This window comes from Monomorium pharaonis, chromosome 7 (genome assembly GCF_013373865.1).
Source record: "Monomorium pharaonis isolate MP-MQ-018 chromosome 7, ASM1337386v2, whole genome shotgun sequence".
Lineage (NCBI taxonomy): Eukaryota > Metazoa > Arthropoda > Insecta > Hymenoptera > Formicidae > Monomorium > Monomorium pharaonis.
The window spans coordinates 1,953,482-1,970,353 of NC_050473.1; the positions used below are offsets into that span (position 1 = coordinate 1,953,482).

General features: G+C 32.7%; 2 protein-coding genes across 6 annotated transcripts; one reads left to right on the forward strand and one right to left on the reverse strand.

The window, feature by feature from the left end:
- Positions 1-3,966: 3,966 nt before the first annotated feature.
- LOC105836696 (far upstream element-binding protein 1) lies at positions 3,967-13,202 on the forward strand. Of its 5 annotated transcripts, none has more exons than XM_028191290.2 (14): positions 3,967-4,353; positions 4,799-4,877; positions 4,999-5,178; positions 5,512-5,641; positions 6,733-6,999; positions 7,081-7,273; positions 7,418-7,624; positions 7,767-7,950; positions 8,131-8,288; positions 8,366-8,474; positions 8,557-8,718; positions 8,817-9,037; positions 9,111-9,397; positions 12,986-13,202. In XM_028191290.2, exons 1-13 carry the CDS (start codon positions 4,270-4,272, stop codon positions 9,369-9,371), a joined length of 2,235 nt encoding a protein of 744 aa, XP_028047091.1. In that variant the 5' UTR covers positions 3,967-4,269; the 3' UTR covers positions 9,372-9,397; positions 12,986-13,202. The 5 variants fall into 5 exon arrangements, with proteins under 5 accessions (XP_028047091.1, XP_028047090.1, XP_036145840.1 ...); XM_028191289.2 differs by lacking the exon at positions 12,986-13,202 and adding an exon at positions 10,945-12,307; XM_036289947.1 differs by lacking the exon at positions 12,986-13,202 and adding an exon at positions 9,935-10,050.
- Positions 13,203-13,323: 121 nt separating this feature from the next.
- LOC105836699 (GMP reductase 1) lies at positions 13,324-16,527 on the reverse strand. Its single transcript, XM_012680918.3, has 6 exons — positions 15,929-16,527; positions 14,986-15,105; positions 14,491-14,748; positions 14,180-14,368; positions 13,875-14,077; positions 13,324-13,772 (listed from the first exon to the last, which is right to left on the reverse strand). The coding sequence occupies exons 1-6, from the start codon at positions 16,013-16,015 to the stop codon at positions 13,577-13,579; spliced, it is 1,053 nt and encodes a 350-aa protein (XP_012536372.2). The 5' UTR covers positions 16,016-16,527; the 3' UTR covers positions 13,324-13,576.
- Positions 16,528-16,872: the final 345 nt, after the last annotated feature.

A 16,872-nucleotide genomic window follows, 5' to 3' on the forward strand; every position in this document is an offset into this window, starting at 1 on the left:
ACGAAATTTAATTTTAATTGTCGTGCTGGATAGTTTTAGATATCTGGCAATAATTCTCGGCAGTACTCGTATTCTGCATTGTTTTTTCCTTAATTTTTAAACAGAGTTCTATCGTTCTAACTTGTGTACACAATTATAAAAGGCTGAAATCAGCACGAAAATTAATTTTAATTGTCGTGCTGGATAGTTTTTACATATCTGGCGACAATTCTCCACAGTTCTCGTATTCTGCATTGTTTTTTCTTAATGTTTAAACAGAGTTCTAACGTTCTCACTTGTGTACACAATTTTAAGAGGCTGAAATCAGCACGAAAATTAATTTTAATTGTCGTGCTGGATAGTTTTTACATATCTGGCGACAATTCTTCACAGTTCTCGTATTCTGCATTGTTTTTTCTTAATGTTTAAACAGAGTTCTAACGTTCTAACTTGTGTACACAATTATAAGAGACTGAAATCAGCACGAAAATTAATTTTAATTGTCGTGCTGGATAGTTTTTAGATATCTGGCGACAATTCTCGACAGTTCTCGTACTTTGCATTGTTTTTTCTTAATGTTTAAACAGAGTTCTAACGTTCTAACTTGTGTACACAATTTTAGAGGCTGAAATCAGCACGAAAATTAATTTTTATTGTCGTGCTGGATAGTTTTTAGATATCTGGCGACAATTCTCGACAGTTCTCGTATTCTGCATTGTTTTTTTCCTAATGTTTAAACAGAGTTCTAACGTTTTAACTTGTGTACACAATATTAAGAGGCTGAAATCAGCACGAAAATTAATTTTTATTGTCGTGCTGGATAGTTTTTAGATATCTGGCGACAATTCTCGACATTTCTTGTATTCTGCATTGTTTTTTCTTAATGTTTAAACAGAGTTCTATCGTTTAAACTTGTGTACACAATTTTAAGAGGCTGAAATCTGCACGAAAATTAATTTTAATTGTCGTGCTGGATAGTTTTTACATATCTGGCGACAATTCTCCACAGTTCTTGTATTCTGCTGTGTTTTTCTATAATATTTATACAGAGTTCTATCGTTTAAACTTGTGTACACAATTTTAAGAGGCTAAAATCAGCACGAAAATTAATTTTAATTGTCGTGCTGGATAGTGTTTAGATATCTGGCGACAATTCTCGACAGTTCTTGTATTCTGCATTGTTTTTTCTTAATTTTTAAACAGAGTTCTATCGTTTAATCTTGTGTACACAATTTTAAGAAGCTGAAATCAGCACGAAATTTAATTTTAATTGTCGTGCTGGATAGTTTTTAGATATCTGGCAATAATTCTCGGCAGTACTCGTATTCTGCATTGTTTTTTCTTAATGTTTAAACAGAGTTCTAACGTTCTAACTTGTGTACACAATTTTAAGAGGCTGAAATCAGCACGAAAATTAATTTTATTTGTCGTGCTGGATAGTTTTTACATATCTGGCGACAATTCTCCAAAGTTCTCGTATTCTGCATTGTTTTTTCTTAATGTTTAAACAGAGTTCTAACGTTCTAACTTGTGTACACAATTTTAAGAGGCTGAAATCAGCACGAAAATTAATTTTAATTGTCGTGCTGGATAGTTTTTAGATATCTGGCTACAATTTTCGACAGTTCTCGTACTTTGCATTGTTTTTTCTTAATGTTTAAACAGAGTTCTAACGTTCTAACTTGTGTACACAATTTTAAGAGGCTGAAATCAGCACGAAAATTAATTTTTATTGTCGTGCTGGATAGTTTTTAGATATCTGGCGACAATTCTCGACAGTTCTCGTATTCTGCATTGTTTTTTCCTAATGTTTAAACAGAGTTCTAACGTTTTAACTTGTGTACACAATATTAAGAGGCTGAAATCAGCACGAAAATTAATTTTTATTGTCGTGCTGGATAGTTTTTAGATATCTGGCGACAATTCTCGACATTTCTTGTATTCTGCATTGTTTTTTCTTAATGTTTAAACAGAGTTCTATCGTTTAAACTTGTGTACACAATTTTAAGAGGCTGAAATCTGCACGAAAATTAATTTTAATTGTCGTGCTGGATAGTTTTTACATATCTGGCGACAATTCTCCACAGTTCTTGTATTCTGCTGTGTTTTTCTATAATATTTATACAGAGTTCTATCGTTTAAACTTGTGTACACAATTTTAAGAGGCTAAAATCAGCACGAAAATTAATTTTAATTGTCGTGCTGGATAGTGTTTAGATATCTGGCGACAATTCTCGACAGTTCTTGTATTCTGCATTGTTTTTTCTTAATTTTTAAACAGAGTTCTATCGTTTAATCTTGTGTACACAATTTTAAGAAGCTGAAATCAGCACGAAATTTAATTTTAATTGTCGTGCTGGATAGTTTTTAGATATCTGGCAATAATTCTCGGCAGTACTCGTATTCTGCATTGTTTTTCCTTAATTTTTAAACAGAGTTCTATCGTTTAAACTTGTGTACACAATTTTAAGAGGCTGAAATCAGTACGAAAATTAATTTTAATTGTCGTGCTGGATAGTTTTTAGATATCTGGCGACAATTCTCGACAGTACTCGTATTCTGCATTGTTTTTCCTTAATTTTTAAACAGAGTTCTATCGTTTAAACTTGTATACACAATTTTAAGAGGCTGAAATCAGCACGAAAATTAATTTTAATTGTCGCGCTAGATAGTTATGACAATTCTGGCGACAAATCTCGGTAGTTGCTTATAGCTCTGTGCTTTGATACCTTTTTTAAACAGATTTCTATTGTTTAAAATTGTGCACATAATTTTAAATGCGCGAAATCAGCATGACACTCGGAAAAATGTGCCGTTCTGGATAGTTATGACGATTCTGGCGACAAATCTCGGTAGTTCTCATACAGCTCCGTGATTTGACATCGTTTTTAAACAGAGTTCTAGCGTTTACAATTGTGCACATAATTTTATATGAGCGAAATCAGTACGACACTCGAAATAATGTGACAATTCTGGCGACAAATCTCGGCAGTTCTCGTATAGCTCCGTGCTTTCATATCGTTTAAACAAAGTTCTAGCATTTAACATTTGACAAAAAAATGCTTATGTGTATAATGTAATTGCGTTCTGAGCTGTATATGCACAAAAAATGTTAATAACATAATTATTTATTTTGTATTAAATGTATGTGCTATTGAGAAGGTAAAGATATCATCTTGTTTGCTCCTATGTAGCACGGATACACACCAAGAATAGATTTCTTTATTAATTATTTTGATAAATGAGTGAAATCGTTGTTTTATATCCATGTTTAGCGCTGATGCTAATCAAATATCAGTCGCATAAAAAAGACCGTGGTGGCCGCTCTCAGGTTTCTCTCTGACAAAACTTTTTACTTAAAATCCGCTAGAAAAAAGCTAGAAAAATATTTTATAAAGTTAGAATTACCGCTATCCGCATTTTTAAATTTTTCCAGCTAGATGAACTTTGAAAAACACTAGATCCAGTGGGAAAACCGCTAAATTGGCATCACTGCATACAAAGGTTATGAGTTTGTGACATGACAAAGGTAATTTGTCTTTTTTTTAACTTTGAATTTTCGTTTTTATAGAGCTTGTATTTCTAACTTGTCTTTCTACCCTTTTCATACTCAACTATAATTGGTCAGTTTTTACTTATAACCTTACTACTACTCCCATTGTAGACCCTGCATTAGAGAATTGATCTTCTATCTGTTTGAATGTTGCGCTCAATTTCGACGTCGCCACGCCACGTACGGCACAATTCCGCCACATTTCATTTGCCGTGGAATTGAATCAATCAGTATAAAGGCCAGTATTCATAGTCGGATCTTATATTTAAGATTATCTTAAGTATCGTCTTAAGATGCCATCAGCCAATCACAGAGCTGTATTAGCATCTTAAGATATTGCTTGAGACGATCTTGAAATAAGATTCGACTATGAATACCAGCCAAAGTCCGCGTCTTTAATTACTGACGAATCGCAACGAGGGCGCGAGTTTCCGGACTAAAATGGCTGCGCACCCATCGGCAGACGCTTGCGCCGTGTCGTTTCTCCTGTGAAAGTACGGTTCTTTCACTCGTGAATCTGCCATAAACTTTTTCCCTTCGTCGTTAACGGCGTCGCGCGCCTTCGCAGAGAGTGCTGTTCTTGTGTCTGCGGACTGTTTCCATTCCGTCTGCCTTCCATCATTCGGAACGGCGAGGTGAAGCGTTGAATCGCCGGTGATCGAGCCAGTAGCAGCAGCAGCACGCAGCAACGTGATTAAAATCCCTCAATTCGTGCCGACAATTTCACATGCACCAATATGAGTGATTACTCAGCGGTCGCTCCGCCTCAGAATTTCAGCCAGAGTACCGCCTTCGCGGCGGCAGTACAACGCGCTAAGCAGGTAAAATCGCGACTCCTCGATGGACACGGCGGCGACGAGCAGCAGCGTCTTTCGCGGGCCGAGCGTCACGTTCTTTGTAACATGACTTGCGGCCGTCCCGACGCGGCTACTTCTCGAGTCGTTCCATCTCATACGGCATGAACCGATTTTGGGTCTGACATACAAGCTTCACAAGCTAGATCCATATTTGTAAATTTTTTAAATATACCTGAGCACAGGATTTGTAACTTTGTTCAATTTTCGCTTTTTTTTTGTTTTATGGAGACAATCAGTTTGACCTATTTTCATTTAAATGTTTGTATAGTATTTTAAATATTATACCAATATTTATAATGTTTGTGTAATACAAAATTTTAATTAATATATTCATACTGACTCGTACAATAATTTAGTTTTAAAAGCATATTATTTTCTTTGATTTTATATTTTTGATTAATTTTTCCAGATTGCTGCAAAGATAAATCCAGGCAGTGCAAAAAATACTCCGGATGCGAAGTTAAAACGTCCTCTTGAAGATAGTTCAGGTATAATAATTATGTTTGAGATATACATATTGATTTTTTTCTATTTTATTAATAAAGCTGACTATTTTTTATTTTAGATTACATTTTGTATTGATATTATGTATATGTTTTGTGTTTTTAGAACCAGAAGCTAAGAAAATGGCATCGTTAGTAGCAGATCCTTTAATAGGCATTCGTGGAGGACCTGCAGGCAATTCTCTTGGAGATGCAGGTGGTCAAGGATCCAGGCCACCGGTTTCTTCCAATTTAGGTGGTATATGCAATGAAGATATCAGAGTTCCTGACAAAATGGTTGGGTTAAGTAAGTAAAATTGTAAAAGAGATTATGGTATTTTCTGTACATTGCATTACATCTGCTGTTACAATTTAACTTACTGACTTACTCTCAGTTGATTACCTATATGTACAAAACACATACAATATGTACAAGTAATATTACCATATAAATTTGATAGCTCAAGTATTGTTATTGTCTTAATTGGGGTTGGATATTAAAGAATGGATATTGTTTTTGTTATATTAATTGATGTTTTGATACAATAGTAGGAGCATTATATATATATATATAGATATATAATTGAAATAATGTTTGAAATATACAATTACAATTTAAGTAATAATAATATATTTACAGTAATTGGCAGAGGTGGAGAACAGATAACAAGATTGCAAAGCGAAACAGGATGTAAGATTCAAATGGCACCAGAAAGCGGTGGGCTGCCTGAGCGTGTTTGCACGCTAACTGGTTCACGAGAAGCTGTCAAGTAACTTGTTTTCCCTTCTTATTTCGTTAATTTTAACTACTTTGTATGCAATGCAATATGATGTCCATATGGCGAATGATAATTTACTTTTATCAATCTTGAATGTAATCATTTTGTCTTTTATTGAAATGGGATATAATTGTCGATCCAAGTTCTACACTTATGGGTTGCGAAAAATATTTCTCTACCAAAATTAGTTACATAAATAAGCCAAGCAAATCTGCTATCCTCCTTAAATTTATATAGAGACATTTGTCATATTTTAATTTGTTTAAGTGCAAATGTTTTCATCACACTCCCCCATCTCATCACTTCCCAAAAACAACTGAAAAATCATTTTACATTAAACTACAATGTTATGACGATGTATAATATTGCACAGTGTGCTTTAGGATCCTTTATTAGAAAATCGTGATTGGGATATGATCAATAACAGCTTGTATGTCAGTATATGTTATATATATGCTACATTTTTTCTCATCTTAACATGCATTTCACAAATGTAGGATATATGCTTTTGCATATTGAAATTATGAAATGTTTTACAGAATTCTTTATTTAGCTCCTGGATGCCAATAGCGGGCTCAAACTTGACTCTTTCTATAAGCTTCAGAATTTCTGGCTATTGAAAATTGATTAATGAGTTGACCTTTTAATTTAATAATTTTGTCTTTACTAATAGTTTTTTGCTTTTAATAGGATATGGAGAGAAAGAGAAAGGAAGGAAGGAGGATAGGATATGCATGGGGACGTGTTAATCACAACATGAAGAAAATTTTATTTATTTATTTGAAACTCTGTTTATGATTAAACCTGTATATGGCATTTTCATATTTTCATATATATGGAATTTTGATATAAAATCTTTAAAACCTTTTATTATTCTTGGAAGATAGTAATTGTTAGAAAAGAGAAATACGTTACAAATGTGATATATAATTTTGATTCACAATAGATATTAGTGCATATTTATGTGTTGCAAACAAATTTCATTGTTGTACATTGATTAAATCTTTTGATTAAATCTTTTGACACATGTAAAACAATTTAATTATAAAAGATATTGTACATCCATATTTTATGTGTTTCAGTCGAGCAAAGGAACTTGTATTATCTATAGTCAATCAAAGAAGCCGAAGTGAGGGAATCGGTGAAATGAATATGAGTGGTGGTGGCGGTGGTGGTGGTGGTGGTATGATGGGACATCCAGGATTTGTTGAGATAATGATTCCAGGTCCTAAAGTTGGTCTAATAATCGGAAAAGGAGGAGAAACCATAAAGCAACTGCAAGAGAAGTCTGGAGCTAAAATGGTTGTTATTCAGGAAGGGCCGTCTCAGGAACAAGAAAAGCCTTTAAGGTAAGACAAGTAGCCTTTTTATGTAAGAACAATTGTCCCTCTTAGTTTTATTTATCAAGACAATATAACAATTATTTAAAGTTTATCTTCTCTCTGTAGAATAACAGGAGATCCTCAAAAAGTTGAATACGCGAAGCAATTAGTCTATGAATTAATAGCTGAAAAAGAAATGCAAATGTTTCATAGAGGAGGAAGAGGGAATACTGAGAGATCAGGAAATTATTCTAATGATAGCAGTTTCAATCATGGTCCTGCAAATAGTGATGGAGTAGAGGTTAATAATTATTTTTATTATGTCACAAGCGAATGTAATTAAGAATGTTTGTTGGTTTAGAATTTAAATGTATAGAAAGGGAGAGAGGAAAAAAAAGATATCTGTATTTATAAAATTTATTATAAAAGTTATCATTTAATATAGGTACTTGTTCCAAGAGCAGCAGTTGGTGTCGTTATTGGTAAAGGTGGAGATATGATAAAAAAGATACAAGCGGAAAGTGGAGCTAAAGTTCAATTTCAACAAGGAAGAGAAGATGGCCCTGGGGATAGAAAATGTTTATTGTCAGGGAAACATCCAGCTGTTGAACAGGCTCGTCAACGAATTCAGGAACTGATTGATAGTGTCATGGTACATTTTAATATATTTATGAATTTATTAGAATGCATGTATGTCTACGTGGCATATATATGTAACATTATAATCGATATTATAACCAATATTGTTTATTTATTTTTTATAATTATGGAAAATATTGGTTTTTTATTTTTAGAGGAGAGATGATGGTAGAAATAACATGGGAGCCAGAGGTGGTCCAAGGGGTAATGGTTTTGGCAATAATCGTAATCCAAATGAGTATGGGAGTTGGGATAGACGACAAGGTGGCCCTATGCAAGATAAAATTGAAACAACATTTACTGTTCCTTCTTCCAAATGTGGCATTATAATTGGCAAAGGTTTTTACTTTACTCATTATATGCATTAAATGCACACATGTATGTGCATTTTATTAAAACTACCAATCTAATAAATTAAAAAATTTTAATAGTAATTTTATTCTTGATTACAATACTTGATTACAAGTATATGATATTATTTTTTTAATATGTTATATTACATTAACGTTTTTATTTTAGGTGGCGAGACTATCAAACAGATCAATCAACAGACAGGTGCTCATTGTGAATTAGATAGAAGGAATCAAAGTAATGAAAATGAAAAGATTTTCATTATTCGAGGAAATCCTGAACAAGTTGAGCATGCAAAGAGAATATTTAGTGAAAAGCTGGGCATGGTACGTTTAGTTTTATATGTGTATGATTTTCTTTATAGGTAAAATATTTTTTATTTGAATTTTTTTATTATTTAAAGGGTCCAGCTACTTCCTCTTATGCTGGAGCACAAGGAGCAGTTGGTTACAATCCAAATTGGAATACGGGGTATCAAGCATGGCCAAATCAACCACAATCCAACGACGGAAGTATGTATGGTTTTATAATTCCTTATAGCATGCCAGGAGGTAAGTTTCTTGTCCGTTATGCGATGTACATTTGTTCTTACAGGCAATGCTAATCAAGCTCCTGTACAAGTCAATCCACAGACTGGTCAGCCGGATTATAGCGCTCAATGGGCAGAGTATTATCGATCACTGGGCATGCACAGAGAAGCAGATATGATCGAACAACAAGCGAAACAAGGAAAGCAAGATCATAATCAGCAAGGAGGTAAAAATCCTTACAATTTTTATGGAAATCTGGAAAGAAAATCTTTACCAGATAAGCAACATAATTTTTCGATTATTTTGTAAAATAAATTATTTTAGGCAATTCACAAAATCAGTCTAATCCAGCAACAACGGGTTCTGCTGGACCAAACCAACAACAACAACAACAACAACAACAACAGACGCCGCAGCAACAGCAAACAGGCGCTGCACAAAATGGTGGTCAAGCCGATTATAGCGTACAATGGGCAGAATACTACAGAAGCATTGGTAAAATTAAAGAGGCAGAGGCGATAGAAGCTCAAATGAAGGCTGGGAAGGTATTTCTCTTAAAATATAACACTCATTGATATTATCTTATTGTATTTTAACATTGTGTGCAATATTACACAGCTCGGAATGCAAGGAAATCAAATGGCCCAGCAACAAATGCAAACTCTTCAGGGGCAATCAGCTGGTCCACCAGGTACTACGCCTAACGCGTTCCCTCAAGCTTATGGCAGTTATCCGACTATGAATGCTGGTTCCGCGCCAACTGGTTATTACGCGGCGAATGCGGGATCTAATTCTCAACCACAGGCAGGGCAGCAAAATCCTTCTTTCCCTACAGGGTATCAGAATTACCCTTACACACAGTCCACCTCTGAGAATTAAACTTCCATTTGAGCGAAAGGCAAGCTGTAAGTAAATTTCAATAAAATATATAAATTGAGCAGACAGAAAATTGTATGAAGTGTAGTTTTAAATATATAGCCCCTTAACGATCTATTAGCTCAAATTAATTATTATAAATGCTAAATTGTTAAATTTTTATTTTTATTTATAGTTATATTCAAAAGCTTTAATTCCAACTGACAAAAATCCAATAATTTGTATTTAATAGTGCTGATGTAATGATAATTACAAGTTGAAGTTCATATGATTTTCTTAATGCTACAGTCATATTAAGCTAATATGAATATGAGTATTGTCATATATAATTAATAAAATATATAAAATTAGCATATTAAAAAAAACTAAATTTTATTTTATTTATATATTATTTATTTTTATTTTAACATTTTGATTATTTAATAATTTAATTATTTATCCATTTTTTTAATTTGAATGATATTTGATACTCATTTTTATATTGGCTTGATATTCTGACATACTATAAATCAATGGTGTAAGAATAAGGAAATGTTATCTACTGATAATCATTGAACCTCTTTCAGGGAATTTGAATTAAACTTTGCAAAACAAAATTTATGATAATTTCATGGTTCATGTGATTGCTTTGAATAAAAATATATTTTACACCTTTGAAATAAAATCTGTTTCTTATATATGAGTCATCTCTTTTTACCATAATTATTTGTTTATTTCAGATAGTTTTCAGATAGCTTTCCATCGGGATGCACGGTTAATACCTGCTATATCTCCATATAACTTTTATCATAAATAGTTGACTGCTTCATAATCTTCATATATCTTTGAGAATGTCATGAAAATCGATTATATTCTGTTTATACTATAAAACGTCTTGTGTTTTTTTTTATATACATACATATACATATATTAATAGGATATCCATCGTTCTAAGTTTAAGTTAACAAAAAGTATCGAGAGAATGAAATTTGATTGAAATGAATATTATAACATAGTATCTCAATACGGTGTCTGTGTTCTACTTATACTATTGTATGTATTTTTGTTCTATAACATGTATTATTGTAATATAAGTTGAAGCTGGCAGGTGAAGCAGTGGGTCAGAAAGTGGAACGAGGGATCGACATCTGTACCATTTTATTGCCATCCTCTCTCTATTTCTCTCTCTCTCTCTCTTTCTCTCTCTCTCTCTCTCTCTCTCTCTCTCTCTCTCTCTCTCTCTCTCTCTCTCTTCTGTCATTAAACTTGTTAAACTATACTCTTATAAATGCGTTGTTATGAACGATATATCAGTATATATTTACCATATTAGATTATTATATATCTTGATAAGCCACTTATTTACTTGAGACACTCATGTTTTATTAGAACTATAAAACTCTTAACTATTACGAAATGCTATAATTAATACAGCTGCCATGTGTTTTCATTATCCATGAAAGTTCTACTATGTATACGAAAGATGCATAATACGACATTTATATATGCATATGTCCTAGTGTCCTGACTTGTGTTAAATACAATGTTACTTTGGTTTTTCTTTTGCTTTCTCGTGAAATACCAATACTATTTTTAGATATTTGGAGCAGCCAATTAGAGAGGTTTGACCCATCCTACAATATGTCGTGGCATGGGACATCTACAGTTTAAAATGTTTCATTCAGCATTAATCTACATATATACAAAGGAATCAGGACCTGCGAACTGGAGATTAGTCGGACGGAATATGATATAACTCATAATGTGGAATATATAATTTACTAACAATATTCTAAATATTGCTTAGCCAGTATTACATGTGCTTTTATATGATATTTATAACGAAGAATATTGGCTTTTCATTTCCGAATAATTAAGTATTAAAAAACTTAACTAGTCATATGTAAAATATTTCTAATTTTTGTATGTCTTTATTATGTGTTTCAATTAATTTATTATACGATACCAGAATATATCAAAGATGGGAAGCTTTTTACCGTAACTATCTCTCCCGTAAATTCTCTGGTAAACTTTTTTAGCAAAAATTGTATTAGGTATAATTTTTTTGAATAATCTTTATTTTTAATATTAAATGACTCAGATTTAATTAAACAAAATTATTTTGTCTTTTATAGAAGATTAATATTTTATACGAATGTTTAAATTATAGAAACTGTATTCCATTATATATACATATATGTAATGTGTATATACATATATGTATATACATACACACGTATACCAATGTGCTTCCCTATTGATGCAACCATTATATTTCTTGATTTTGTTTTTAATGTTTCTCGTCTACGATATGTAATTTTTCTAAAACATGTATAAAGTAATACATTAATTACTAAAGAGGAGATACATTTTGAAATATATTTCACTTTAATATTTAAGAATATAACTTTTTAAATTGTATTCATAAACAGTAAAATTTTTATAAACTTAGGTTCATTCTTTGAAAAAAGGAAGTTAATGAAGATATTTTGTTACAGTAATTTTATTCTGATTGAAAGCTAGGTAGGAATCACTAATTAATGTGTATTATCTTCTCAAGCCACTTAATATGAATGTTTAAAATTACAAAGCGTTGAAAGCCAATTATATCTTCGACTACAGTTTGTAATATTAGAAAATGTTACTCATTTCTTTAAATATGAAATTACATTATTTCCTTTATATTATTACATTAATATTATGCTTATATGTGAATAATTATTTTCTTAGCAACGTATAAATAACTTTAAAAAACAATTTTTTTTTAATTTTTGTTGTTAAAAATGAAAAGATCGTTTGAAATTAATATAAATTTATGTTTGGCTCTGTTACTTATATATTTAATGTAACAAACTATGTATCTAGACACGTAACAATACTTTTTTTATATTAGTATTTATATATCATTTTCCATGGATTAACACTTGTTATTAATAAAACAATTAATGTTTTTATTTGGTATATTCTACGACATTATTTTGAGTATATTTCTAATTTAAATAACAAATTGTTCATAAATTTGTTATATACTTGGAGAATATTTTAAATGGAATATATAACAAAATCTGTAATTACATAATTTTTCTTTTATATTACTTTGAATTTTTCTTTTGTGGATACATACATATTTGAGACTTTAATTGTTGTAAATTGTTGCAATTTTTTTCAATATAGACATTTTTTGTTATAAGTTACATGTTATATTTTGAATATTATTTTGCATAGATAATAATTATACTAAGTAAAATTAGAATGGTAAATTATTAAGTAAAATATAATAAAATATGTAAGTAAAACAAAAACTTGTTATGCAGTATATCATTTATTCAAAGATTTATTTATGTAAGTTTCGAATCTCTACATCGAAATTTATTTGTTGCGATAGAAAATACGATAGTATATTAATAGGGAAGTTTTCTACTTTATATGTTGACATTGTTGGCAAGTATCTTAATCAATTATGTTGTCAAACCTCTATTGTCTCTATTTACAACCTCATAAATTACATTTTGTTCTATTATAATAGCACAATATTTTCCTCATTGTTTTTGTATATACTCGATCTTTATTAGTTGAAATATTTTTGTTATATTTTATACTTTATGCACATAATTAATTAATATTGGCGAATGTTTCAGGGACAGGCGCAACAGAAAACTTTCCAGTTTCTCTGATCAAGAGAAGCAAATAAAAATACGTACGAAAGATTTTCATTTATATATAAAATTTCTGTAAAGAAACTAAATAGATAAGAATTTATAATATACAGAGGTAGATATATAGAGTGCACATTTCATAAAAGATTTGTAAAATATATACATATATTCATTTTTTAATAAAAAGAATGAAACGCAAGTTAGTTTTGCTCTTCGTTGTTTAAATATGAAATATAATTAAAGTATCTTGATTTATTGCTATGGGATAGATTGTTATATGATTATTCATAAGATTTCATCTTTATGATACAAAACTGCACTTAATGTAACGAAATTCTTTATTTGTGCATGAAGGATTATTCTATAACGTTTTCCACTTTTGAGCATACTTAAGGATTATTCGTTTTACATAAACATTACACGATACATTAGTAAATATTTTACAAGATTGCATTTTCATTCCATATATAAATATTATTTGCCAGCAAATAATACACGATCAAAATATTGGCGTTAAAACTTTCTTTCCTAAGCTTTTTACTAAGGAGCACAATTTAATTATAATTATAAGCTTTACATTTCTGGGGGTGGTCCGTACATAGGATTTAATTGTTGTGTGCAGCGTATAAATGTCGCTCGTCGTGGCAATTCACGTAAACGTTCGGCTCCTGTGTAAGTACAAGCGGATCTTAGGCCGCCCAGGATATCCAACACAGTGTTCTCGACCAAACCTCTATAAGGCACTTCGACAGTTTTTCCCTCCGAAGATCTACACAGCAAAATCAGTATGAATGTTTCTTCATTTATTTAATTGTCTTAACACTATCTATTATCTATTTCATTTGTAGTGCAACAATTATTGCAATCCTACCTATAGTCTGCAACACCACCGGCGTGTTTCTTCATGGCCGTGTTGGAAGACATCCCGTAAAAGAGCTTCAACTTTTTTCCATTCTTTTCTATAATTTCGCCGCCACATTCATCGTGGCCCGCGAACATTCCACCTGCCATAACAAAGTCTGCTCCAGCACCGAATGCTTTCGCTAAATCTCCGGGACAAGTACACCCGCCGTCCTAAACAATGACGTAATAAATATTACGTAAATGCAAACAAACGAGTAAGAGAGAAATGAACTTCTAATTACTAATCACTTATATAATATAATAAATATTTACGGCGATAATATGGCCCTTTAAACCGTGTGCTGCGTCCGCACATTCGATTACGGCGCTCAATTGCGGATAACCGACGCCAGTTTTCATCCGTGTCGTGCACACGGAACCTGGACCAATTCCTACTTTAATTATATCCGCTCCGGAAAGTATCAGTTCCTCCACCATTTCTCCTGTCACAACATTGCCTGCCTGTAGTGGCAGCAATTAATCTTTATGTTTAATTACGAGGTATTAGCGTATAATAATTGAGATTAAAGATCATCGATCAAGATATTTTTGTTAAAGATAGCAAAATATTCGATTACACTTACCATTATAGTATGGTTTGGATATCGTGCTCTTACTTTTCTCACATATTCCACAAAATGTTGCGAATATCCGTTCGCAACATCTAGGCAAATAAATGACAACTCCGGCACAGCTTCCAAAATGCTCGATAGTCGCTCGTAATCTTCGTTTCCTGTCCCCGAGCTGGCCGCTACATTCTTTATGCAATCCGGATTTAGCGCGGCAAAGTCTTTCCACTCATCTGCGGTATAATATTTATGAACCGTAGTAAAAAGACCATGCTAAAAGAATGTTCATAATAAGTAAGGCGATGTATTATATATATCAAAACGATTTTATTTATATATTATACGATTTTACATACTAATAACATGTTACACAAATTTTTAACTTATATTTTTAATATATGGGAATATATGTACAAAAATGAAAAGGCTTATTAAAAAATAATGAATCCAGTGAAAGACAAACTTTTGATATATATTCATTTCGAAATGGATTGTTAAATTACTTTGTACCTTTGATAAAGCCTTTGCCATTTCAAACGTTCCGACTGTATCCATGTTAGAGGCCATGACGGGGATTCCTCTGTATGTTTGTTTAGAATTGCGAAATGTGATCTCTCTGAAGAGGTCTACCTGAAATGTGAGTCAGAAGGGATATTAATATTATTTTTATAAATATTAAATTGTTTAATTTTATTTATATATAATTTATTTTTACGAAATTATATATATTTTAATTTATATTTTATTTAAAATATTTAACTTATAATTTTATGTATATTTCAATGTACACACATTGGTGAAAATTATTGTATATAATTTTATAACTTTTGAAGACAAACTCCAATTTTAAATATTAAAAATATAATAAATTAAAATTATATAATTTTATGTAAATAAAATTAAAAGCTTTAATATTCACAATAAATACATCTCATGCCAGCATATTTCTACTATAGAAATATTACAATAAATTTCATTAACTTCTCATTTAATTTACATTAATTTTTTCATAGAAATGTGTAGAACGTAGGATTGTCTCTCTGATACAAGACGGTGGAATCAACCGAGAGGAAGTTGCGTGTTCGTGAGAATTAAATCAATAAGGAAAGTTTTGTGCCAGAGGAACCGTAAATTCGGAGCTTCGACTAGCGATCACGTGAACATTCAATGGGGCGCGTAATCAAGTCGACGACAGATCATAATTTATACACGCACGTATACACGTGCGACCATTCAACGATAGAATTTAAAATTGTACGTAAGTACGCCGAAAATATGCGTTCAGATATTCGTTATTGCGCGGTGAGTAAACGTCATGTTCTTTTTTTTACTTCCTTCTCTCTCCGCCTCTCTCTCTCTCTCTCTCTCTCTCTCCGCCGGAGGTACGCGTGTAATTATTCCTGAAGCGACATCCCGATTTACATACTAATTACATAAAGACGGCGACACTTACGTCCGATCGACTCTTCAGCGTGCTCCGCTTCGGGCGTAGTAGCACATCCTTGAAGTCCAGTTTTATGTCATTTATTATGTTCGGCATCACGGACAGCAAGTGAACCACCCTCTCGGCGGCCGTACAATCTAGCAGACGACTCTCTCTTCCTCCGTTTTTCCTCCGCTCCGAGGACGCTCTGCTCCTGGGGAGAACTCGTGACCGCGGATGTTCTTGCACTGGGCCTGGTATACCCAGGCATGGCACATTTGACCAGTGCTGCCAGACCCCCCGCCATGGGTCAAGCCGCGCATGTGTAATGGATGGCAAATACAGTTATGTGTATTATGGGCGCTTAATTTTGGCGGGCCCAGTACTCTCAGTACAGAGGATATCTCAGTAGTATTTTTGCCAAATAAAATATTTTTCTTAATTACAGAAAAATGTGTACTTTTTATCATTATGTGAACATTCTACTCTCTACTTATCCACGCACACCTGAGTGTGTAGTCACAAGAGTCTACAGATTTGTGATACGTTACTGTATTTCAACTCGTAAGCGCATGCGTCGGCCTACCGTGCCGGGCAACCCGGCAAAATCTGGCAGCTCTGCATTTGACACGCTGCTCGAGGGAGGGAGGGAAGGAGAGAGAGAGAGCTATTTTCGCGTCCCTCTCTCTTTCTTTGTCTCCCCTTATTGAACCAGGGCGGTGCGATCCGTGGGGCGCCCCGAGAATCTCGATGATAACTCGTCGCTTTCAAAACGGAAAAAATGTCGAGAAAATAAATGTATTCGGAGATGCAAGCGTCGTCGTCGCTCGAAAGGGTCGCGGGGCGACGCACACCCGCCTACCAAAATTTATTGGAAAACGAATCATACTCTAATAAAGACAATAATTGTTCACGAAGAAATTCCACTGTGCTCCAAGACACGCGACACTAGGCTAATCTTATGCGGAATTGTG